The following is a 10,131-nucleotide window of genomic DNA, read 5'->3' as shown; positions in this document are numbered from 1 at the left end:
TCGCAGGGGCCTGGAGCCACAGGCGGGAAGGTTCTGGAGACGACAGTGAGTCACTAAGAACGACTTGTTTCACACGCAGGCTCCTCCAGGAGGAGACGAGACAGCAGCACCCCTTGCTGAAGAGTCAACATTTCTTGAAACTACGCTTGTTAAGAGGGGAAGCGGAACAGGCCAGGACCGCATTCCCTCAACCTTTCAAAAGTTGTGACGTGGCTGTAGTGCTGGTTCTGGGCTGTTTGTCCAGAGTACACAAACTATCTGCTCAGCAGATGTGAAAGAAAAAAGGGAAAAAGAAAAGCCATACACGAAAACAAAAACCGTGCGAACGTGTACAGCATTTTTACACTGGATGTAAATACTCATGGCGGATAGGACAACACATCTCCTTGCTGAGTCTGTAATCCCACCACACGTTTGTTAAAGAAGCCTTATACGTAAGCGCTTAACTCCTTTTAAAAGTGGCCCGTTGATGGAGAGGGTTTTGTAAGCGGCTGGGATGGGAAGTTGGGGGTAAAGGCGCTAGGCTGTGCACACTTGTTAAGAAGGCTTGAAAGGAACCACGAGACCTGTTGGAGTAGCTATGAGCTGTTGATGTCGGCCGGCAGGCTAGCAAGCGGGGATCCCTGCTTTCCCCGGGCGCGCACGGGTCGGGGAGAGGGGAGAGGCAGAGGCCATGCTGGGAGAACAGGAAAAAAAATGTGTAGTCCATGTGTGATTTTGCATGTGGGAGGAGCTGATGCACATGCTCTCTCCAGGGAGGGATCCTGCCTCCAAATCCCGCGGAAGCTGCATACGGCTGGCATGTCACAGCTGCTGGAGTTGGGGGCTCAAGCCCCAGCTCAGACTGATGCACACTGGTCTCAGAAAGCCTGCGAACAGTGCCCGCCTAGCCTTCACTGTGCACTCCACCTACCACCGAACCACCCACCTTCCCCAGACATAACCATGAAAACACCTTCGAAAGAAATGAATTAGTGTGTGAAAGGCATGGATGGATTTTATTTATTACCCTATATCTACAATTTAATTTGAGGTAAAATATAAGCAACACATAAAAATGCCTATTTCTGCTACCATGTAATATAATTCTCCATCGTGAATATTGTGATAAAGCTAATGAAAACTCTATGCCATCACGTACTCTAGCTTCTCAGAGCTGGTATTTTACAACTCTCATTGTCTGTGAAATCCAACCCACGTAAGATCCTCCCACAAATGGCGCAGAATATCGGGGGGCACGTCGTTAGCTTATTGGCCCCTCACTCCCCACACCGGAGCCTCAAAGTTACAAGTAGAGTTCTAAAATAACGAAGGCGCTGAAAAGCCCTACAGTCTGATCCGAGCTGGAAGTGTCCCAGAGAAACCCACACCACAACAGGTTAGATGATCGCGAGGCTTTAGCGTCTGTCCCTGGGCTGGCCCAAACGCTCATACCTGACCTTACACTTCCGGTGCATCACGCGTTTGATCCAGGTGCCAGAGCTCAGTGGAAGAGGGTCCTGTACTTCGTCTCTAGGCCACACGCCGATATGCTAACCTCACTGGCTTGTTAGGTGATCCAGACAGTGGTGTTTTAATTATGATAAAAAACATATGAACCATGATAGATAGCTTAGGAAAAGGTTTAGTCAAATATACAGATACTAACGGTTCACTCAGTCGTCAAAGAGAGCCGTGAACAAAAGGATCATTTAAATGATTTTTCAAATAGAAAAACTAAAAGGACTGAACTATATCACAGGTGTTTCTTCACTGCAGGAGCTGAGATGTTCCAGTAGGAGAGATCTTCGCTTGATTGGAAAATAAACACCATAGCTGAAGGCTCTGTTGATACGTAAAAAATCTGATGAGATTCATCCCTGTCATTTTCCCTGTCGTTTTTCCAGCATTGCTGTAAAATCCTTATAATACATTCCAAAGTAAACCAGCCATTCCAAATCTACAGTCACTCTGCTCTTTAATTCAATTCACAGAACTGCTGAAAAAGTAGACATTTCTATCTAAAAGTAGAAAAAAAGGTTTGTATAGAAGGTATTTCTGTTATACAAGTATATTACACGGCTTGGGGCAGTAACAGGTCCGAAAAGCTCTTCTCACCCACTGATACTTTAAGCTAAAATAGGAGAGAAAACAAACAAGCAAGAAACCAGGTTATTCCGGTTACAGGAATTTAACACTGGCAAACAGCAAAACTCAATCAACACTTAAGTCCACAAACTGACATAATATGGCAAATTCCCAGACAAAAAAAAAGGTCTTTGTATAAAAAAGTGCACCGTCAGGTACAGATCAGAGCAACTGCTATGAAGCTAGACCCTATAACCATCGTCAACTATTCAACAGCTCGGGCTTAGCGAGCTTCGACGGCCCCAAAGCAGCAAGCAGCGGACTCCTGGGGTAGAGCTGCCTCTCCTGTTAACAACCTGGCCAAGTTCAAGGCTGTAGGTTAATTAGGCAAGATGCACAATGGATTGTGCATCTTTCTGCAAATGCTGTTTTTGTCAGTGTAGTGATAGGGATTCAGTGTATTCCAATGGAGAGGGTGAGATTTGCCCTATAGATTAGGAACAAAACATTTTCCTTTTAGCGCAAAAGTGTTTTTACATCTTTGACTCACAAATATTGATCTAAAGAAAATCTCTCTGCTTGATCCTCTAACTCAAACCATCCAGTAGGGCTTACACTCGACCTCCTATGACCCGAAGGTGCGGGGCACCATTTATGGCTGAAGCAGGGAAAATACACTAGCTCCTGAACACACAGGCAAGTTCAGACGAACATTAGATGGCATCCCAGACACAGAAGCTGATTTACCCTAGGAGGGAAGAGGTCTACCACGTAGGGTCTGGTTCTTGCTTGATCTGAGAGTTTCCATCAGTCTCCTTTATTTCTAGCAAGAAAAACAAAAGGGAACTGGTAAATTGCACTATGAATGCAAATCTGTATAATTATAAACCCACTCCTACCAAACTATGTACTAAAATAATTTAATGGGAATCATAAGATACTAAAGGTAACATTTTCAGAGACAACGTTCCTCTAGCAATCAGTTCTAAATTGTGTTACTCAAGTTTCCAAAGTGACAAACACCTTATTGCTTATCTATTCAAAAGTCTAGGTTAGAAAGTAGTCACTGCACTCGTTCAGGATTCATTAAGAGTCATTTGGAGAAAATGGAGCAAAAGAAACACAAGTCATCGCTAACACGACGTTTCTGGACGTAACCGACAGATCCAGTTCACCCCGAGACAAAAGAAAAAAGAAAATACAACCGCAGGGTTCTAGGAGGTAGTGTGAAAACCACAATCAATCCTTCGTCCTGAGCACATTCTTAAGGAACTTCAGTGTTTGGCAGCTGGACTAATAACCCTTTTTACCTTCTGTCGCAGGAACCTCCAACTGGCTGGGCTCAGCTGATTCTGAAGAGAAACACATGAAGATTTACTCTAGTACTGTTCTAAAGTCACTCTCACTTACTTAAAGGGCCTAGAGGAAGCAAGGAGAAAGCCCTCCAGACAGTGTACACAAAGCAAGTCCCAGAAGCAACGGCAGCCATAGCGTCTTGGGATTAAACATGACGACTCAACCAGACTCCCCCAAATCTCCTTTTTGGGCATGTGTTAAGTTACCTTACGCAACCCAAGTCTTAAATAACAATCGTAATTAACAAAGCTCTAACGTGAAAGAAAGAAGTTCCTTTTTAGGTCTTTCCCCGCCTTCCTGTGGATACCTCTTTGATAAAATAAAAGCTTTTCGTTGCTTTCAAGCGGATCACAGTAGCAGGCCTCAATGCTGGTTTCTAAGGAATGTTTAAAGTCACAATTTCCCCCTGACAAAACTGGGCTGATAACAAGCATTAGATATGAATGGCATAAAGGGGTAAAGTTAGAAAGACACGCTTGTCACTAAAAAATTACACTCTACAACATCGGCCTCCTAGTTCCTGACCTCCTTTCTGCCTGACCAGGATTGTGGGGTCAAATGGCATGTGGCCCACAGTTCTCAGTCAGGATCCAGAGCTTGAGCTTATACAGGCCTCTGAACACAGGAGCCAAAAACATGAAGTCTGACTGTGTAAATGACTTTCCCTGACGTTATTAGCACATGTAAGAAAGTGAGGCCCCACAATTTTATGTTATCCATTGTATCACAAAAGTAGGAATATTTCTGTTTTACCCTGCTGAATTTACCTTGTATCACTGGGCCTTCTGACTCACTCTGATCAACCAACTCTGAAAATAAAAGCAGACTGATTTAAACAATAATTTAATGACATGCGGTTACAATGGAAAAGCATTTTTACATACATTCTGTATTTGGATGCTTCAACCTTGCCATAACAGGCACTATTTTCCTTATGACAAGAAGAGAACATGTATTAAGAGCTCTGGTATGTCCCGTCAGAATAACTAATTCATAGTAATTACTGGAAAGTTCTATTAAACACTATTGCACAAGGATGAGAACAAAACTGAACTTAATTTTAAACATAAGGGAAGGGGACAGGAACGCTTAAAATACAATACTCTCTGAACCTAAAAATTACACAGAAGACAGACGCACTGGGAATAAAAAAAAAATCTGAAGGAAAAAACTATCATTGGATTTCTTTAAATGACCAAGTTCCCTGGTGTGATTTAAGTAGAGTGTCAGAAAGAGGATTAAAAATCTATGAAGCAAGGCCTATGTCCTCTTTCATCACTGACACTACTGGATACTAACGTATTTGGCCAAGAAAGAGAATATATTAAAAATAGAACCTATAAAAAAAGAACTCATGGTTTAGGGGTACAATCAAATGAATACATTTTATGATAAAGTGAAACCCAAAACTTGGGAGGCAGAAGAGAGAGAAAAAAATCTATGACCCTGAAGAGTGAAGGCCCCAAACAGGGCCAACAGTGTGAAGCAGAACAGAAGGGCAGGGGGCACCTACACTGAGTGCCTGATTTCCTGGGTGGGGGGCGGCTCTGCTGCTCCAGGGGCCCCAAAAACTCCGTAACATGACACTGGAGGGGCTTACGCTCTCCCAGCGAATAAACTACAGAACTGAGTACTCAGTGTAGATGGGTTTTAGAGCTGGAATAATAATACCAACTGGAAAAGAGACTGAAGCTCTAACGGTATTGGGGAAAGAGAATTCTCACTTGTGAAAAACTTTAATATTTAAAGTTAATAGAACGTAAGACATGTACGTATAGTATTTGCTAGAAATGTGATTTTAAATGTTATGAACATCAGGGAATTGGAAAACCACATACATTTGTTCGTGCAACAATATTTGAGAGCCCAACCTGTGCCAAATACTGGCTTCAATATTAACAGAAGCAAGCGACATCACATTAAAACACCTACTTGTTTCAGCACCGCAATTACACACTAATAGTAAAGGAACTGCAGTAATATTATCAAATTCAGATTGTACTTATTGAGCACATAAAGTACGGCTCTAGGTTAGGGGTCAACAAACTTTTTCATAAAGAGCTAGTTAGTGCATATCTCAGGCTTTGCAGGTCACAATGGTCTCTTGCAGCTTCCCAACTCTGCCATCAACAAAGAGGCCAGGAAATGTTCTAATAAAACTTTATTTACAAACACAGGCAGGAACTCGATGATCCCTGTTTAGGATGTTTGACACCAAAGGAGTCATTTAAACTGCTTGAAGACTCTCAAAATGGGAACTAATATCACCATTTTATGAACAAATAAACTGAGATTTAAAAGGCTAAGCATCTAACCCCATCTTACATGTAGAAAAGTGCCTAGTGCCTTGACACTGAGGCTAAAACACCAACTTTGCCAGGTTACTGCAGTAGGTGAAGTAAAACACTACATTCTGCGAGCAAAGACACATGCACACAGTCTCTCACACCCCAGAAAAGAAAGGAAAAGACTTCATGAAATTTACTCACGGTTATTAATCACAAGTCCTGGAAATGGTCTAAAGAGAGAAACAAATTATGTTAACAGTTTATTTTTGTTCTACAAGAATTTACATGTAGTTTATTTAACTAATATTTAACTCACGTCACTTACGTGTTAAAATGAGCAATGTTATCCAACTACGTTTCAATCTTACTTTTTAATCTATGAATAGATAGACATATGAATAACTACTACAGACCATCATTAGAAAAGGCCACACTAAAGATGGTGAAAACAACAGAAGCCAAGAAAAAAAGAATACAGTAATTTCAGTGACATAGTCTAATGGAAGCAAGCTTTTACCCAGACCCCTGGGGAAGAGCATGGACCATGGACATGGGTTAAGTGGGACAAAAACGGGATTTTTAGGGAAAGGGTACTGGGAGATGAGTGGATGACAGAAAGCCTCGGGAGGTTACCACATGAGCTATTTCCAAGAGCCAGTCCTAAGTGATTTGTACTAGAAACAGTGGGAACTTAACAATGAACCGACTGGGAAGATTTAGTGATAGCGACGTTTTGGGGAGCTGGAAAGGGTGAAGATGACATGGACTCTTGGGTGCCTGGGTGGCTCAGATGGTTAAGCGTCTGCCTTTGGCTTAGGTCATGATCCCAGAGTCCTGGGATCGAGTCCCACATCAGGCTCCCTGCTCCTTGGGAGCCTGCTTCTCCCTCTGCCTCTCTCTCTGTCTCTCATGAATAAATAAATAAAAAGTTAAAAAAAAAAAAAGATGACATGGACTCTTGCTTAGGCAGATGGAAGACAGGATGTCTGGGGAACACCTACTGGACGAACACGTATTAATGCGATCTCACGATGCTGTTAGAGTGTAGGTACAATCATCATTCCTGCTCTGTGGATAAGGAGCCCATCCTCAAAGGTGACAACTACACTTTTATGGTACAGACAAGGAGACAGAATGACCTGACTTGGGATCAGATCCCTGTCGGACTTGAGCCTGGGATGACGTTTCTAAGACACATGCTGGCCAGCTGTTTTCTGTAGCAGGTCAGCCAGTAAATATTTTCGGCTTTGCAGACCATACTGTGTCTGTCCCCACTGCTCCGTTTCACCCCTGTAAGCTGAAAGCTGCGGTAGACGCTATGTACTGCCAACTGTATGTAACCGTGTGTTTTTTTTTTTAAAGATTTTATTTATTTATTTGACAGAGAAAGAGATAGCGAGAGCAGGAACACAAGCAGGGCGAGTGGGAGAGGGAGAAGCAGGCTTCCCGCTGAGCAGGAAGCCCGATGCGGGGCTCGATCCCAGGACCCTGGGATCATGACCTGAGCCGAAAGCAGCCGCGTAACCGACTGAGCCACCCAGGCGCCCTGTAACCGTGTTTTAATAAGGCTTTATAAAAACAGGCAACAGGCTGGATCTGGTCCATGGAAAAAGGTTTGCTAACCCCTTGCCTTAAAAACAGGAGAATTAAGAGTCAGCTCAGAGGGTGCCTGGGTGGCTCAGATGGTTAAGCGTCTGCCTTTGGCTCGGGTCATGATCCCAGGGTTCTGGGATCGAGCCCCACATCGGGCTCCTGGCTCAGCAGGAAGCCTGCTTCTCCCTCTCCCTCTGCCTCACTCCCTGCTCATGCTCTCTCTGTATCTCTGTGTCTCAAATGAATAAATAAAATATTTAAGAGTCAGCTCAGGGAGAAGAGAATGTCACAGTAGAAGAACTCAAGGATTTTATGTGTTATACAGAAAATTTGATTCTATTATTACCTAGGACTACATTCTGGAAGATGACTTAGCCTCACGACGGACAGAGTCATTCTTACGAACAAGCGGGGAAGGCTCACTTACCTGATGACAGTGAATTTAATGAACTCAGCAGAATCTAAGATCCTCCTCATGGAGCTGATTTCCAGGTAACTGGGGGCTTTGAATGACACTCCGGGGGGCATGCCATCAACGACCACACAGCCAGGGTTAATTGTGATTTTCCTGTAGGGAACTTTCACAGGGAAACCCATACCAATAGCTTCACCTAGGACAAGACAAACAGCATAAAAGCACAGGTCAACCTATCATCTCCGACGTGGTTAGAAAGCACATGAGCAACATTAAGTGGGAGAGGGAGAAGCAGGCTTCCCGCGGAGCAGGGAGCCGGATGCGGAGCTCGATCCCAGGACCCCGGGATCATGACCTGAGCCGAAGGCAGACGCTTAATGCCTGAGCCACCCAGGCACCCAGAACACCTGCATTTCAACTTCATTTCCTTTTATACAGGAAGACAACAGCTCTCCGAGCATGATCTACCATTCAGCTCTCGCTGGAAGGAAATGTCCTAGCTTATTGCAGTGGCACTAAGCAAACGCGAAACTCACCAAATTTCCGACTGAAGAGGTCATTCACTTGCTCTCTGAGCTGTCTTGCTTTTTCAACTTTTGACAGCCTTTCGTTATCATCATCTAGAAAAGGCAAGAGGACGGTCATAGCTAAATAATGCAATTTTAATTCCAGGTCAATTTTTAGGTGCTCTGAGTGAACTCGCTTCATGTCTTGGAAGATTTAAGTATTTTACACTAATCGAGATTGAAATAACCAAGTGATTTGACTCTAACAACAAATGGAAAATGTTATGCCTCTGTTCCTGTTATAAGGAACTCTGCCCCCTCTTTTGTACAGATTTCCTCAACAAGACACTAGGTACTAGCTCACGCTGCGGGCTCGAGGTAACTGCCTGGAGCCTTCCGGAAAGGAACCGACGAGGTGATGTGTTTGGTGAGCGCTCTCTGCAGGGCGGGTGGGGGCACAGCATGGCACAGGATGAGTCTCGGGACCCCGAGTCAGTCGAGTGAAAATCTGAACACAGAAAACCCCACAAGCGAGAGAAAGGCAGAGAAACCATACCTGGAATCGTCACCTGAATGATGTTAAGATCTTCAACACCTGATGCAGTAGTATTAACGTTGGGCGATGAATTTATTTTTCCTTAAAATAGAAACTTCAGATTAGAACACACACAAAATGTAATTAAACCAGCTCTGTTGATGCGCTTAAAATTCAGACTACACAAGATAGTATTTAACCCAATTTTGTGTAAGGGTTGGTCCATTTGATGGTATACTTTGTCATTCTGGGGGAATTAAGCTTCCTGAAAGACTGCTCCCCACCCCCCCACCACTCTTTTCTCTTTCTCACTATGCTTAGTACAGCATCAGACATACAAAGATTCTCATTTATTAAATAAACTCAAAATTGTAAATCAGTCAAACCACAATCTTTAATGAGTTTTCTTGGTTTTAACTCAGTAGCTGTTCTTTCAACGATTCTTTTAAAATTACTGCTGCAACCTAAGTTTCCCACAGCACACGTTCTGTAGCAAGGACACTCACTTGGAGGGCTCTTGGAGGAGGAGGTGCTCTCCTTAATTGCGGTCTCAAACATTTCAGGCCTGAAAAACAGGAAGGGAGAAAAAAACATTGTGTGCTAATAATCCCATAGTAAAACGTTAAAATTAAACAAAGATTTAAAAGAACCATTTACTTTCTGTACACATACATTCAATTCTTAGTAATGGAAGAATAGAAAGAACATGTCCCTCGTCTAAAACATATACAAAATCCCCAATTCTAATCATGATCACAACACCAACCCAGCTCCGTCTAGCTTAAATTAGTTTCTCTTTCCCATGGTTTCCACCATATCCTGGAAGGATCTAGTGCTAGACTTGAGAATGGAAACAGGGAACACACTGTACACGGGCAGCATGGAAACAGAGGACAAGCTTGTGGAAACTTAAGCGCGAGCCTTTCTCTAGGAAGACGCAGAAGCAGAGGCCTTAGCTACTGCCAGACCTATCCAAACCTCTCCAGCCCTCTCCAGCCCTGGCCAGAAGTACAAAAGGTGGCCATTGTGGTTGGCAGTGTCAGCTTTGAGCATTTGACAATACTGTTGTGTGACTCAGAAGCAAGCATTAATAAATGACACCTAAAATTCACTTCCATTAAATTCAAATAATTCTTGAACATCAACATATATTTTTAATTTCTGATTATTCCCATCCACTTCAATTGTGTTGGCCTAATTCATAGAACTCCAAAGCCAACAGAAATTTAAAATATTCTGGGGGCGCCTGGTGGGCTCAGTTGGAAGAGCATCCGACTCTTGATCTCGAGGTCATGAGTTCAAGTCCCACAGTGGGTGTAGAGATTACTAAAAAAAATAAATAAACTTAAAGAAAGAAAGAAAAAATATTCT

General features: G+C 43.1%; 1 protein-coding gene across 8 annotated transcripts in view; it reads right to left on the bottom strand.

The window, feature by feature from the left end:
• Positions 1-971: 971 nt before the first annotated feature.
• The window catches only part of GTF2I (general transcription factor IIi), a 101,017-nt gene continuing 91,857 nt past the window's right edge, over positions 972-10,131 (bottom strand). For 6 of the 8 annotated variants that reach the window (XM_025864765.2, XM_025864768.2, XM_025864766.2 and 3 more), the window contains 9 exons: positions 9,267-9,325; positions 8,782-8,862; positions 8,256-8,339; positions 7,732-7,915; positions 5,913-5,941; positions 4,191-4,232; positions 3,378-3,419; positions 2,815-2,890; positions 972-2,113 (listed from right to left, as the gene is read on the bottom strand). In XM_025864765.2, coding sequence (XP_025720550.1) covers positions 2,832-2,890; positions 3,378-3,419; positions 4,191-4,232; positions 5,913-5,941; positions 7,732-7,915; positions 8,256-8,339; positions 8,782-8,862; positions 9,267-9,325 — 580 coding nt within the window. In that variant the 3' untranslated portion in view covers positions 972-2,113; positions 2,815-2,831. Of the gene's footprint in view, positions 2,114-2,814; positions 2,891-3,377; positions 3,420-4,190; positions 4,233-5,912; positions 5,942-7,731; positions 7,916-8,255; positions 8,340-8,781; positions 8,863-9,265; positions 10,087-10,131 lie in introns of those variants that run through there. The other 2 variants (XM_073884201.1, XM_073884203.1) reach the window with 2 other exon arrangements.

This window comes from Callorhinus ursinus, unplaced genomic scaffold (genome assembly GCF_003265705.2).
Source record: "Callorhinus ursinus isolate GAN/ISIS: 27379988/994484 unplaced genomic scaffold, GSC_fseal_2.0 scaffold55, whole genome shotgun sequence".
Taxonomy (NCBI): Eukaryota; Metazoa; Chordata; class Mammalia; order Carnivora; family Otariidae; genus Callorhinus; species Callorhinus ursinus.
The sequence above is the reverse complement of the archived record's forward strand: the minus strand, read 5'-3'. Positions and strand labels throughout refer to the sequence as shown.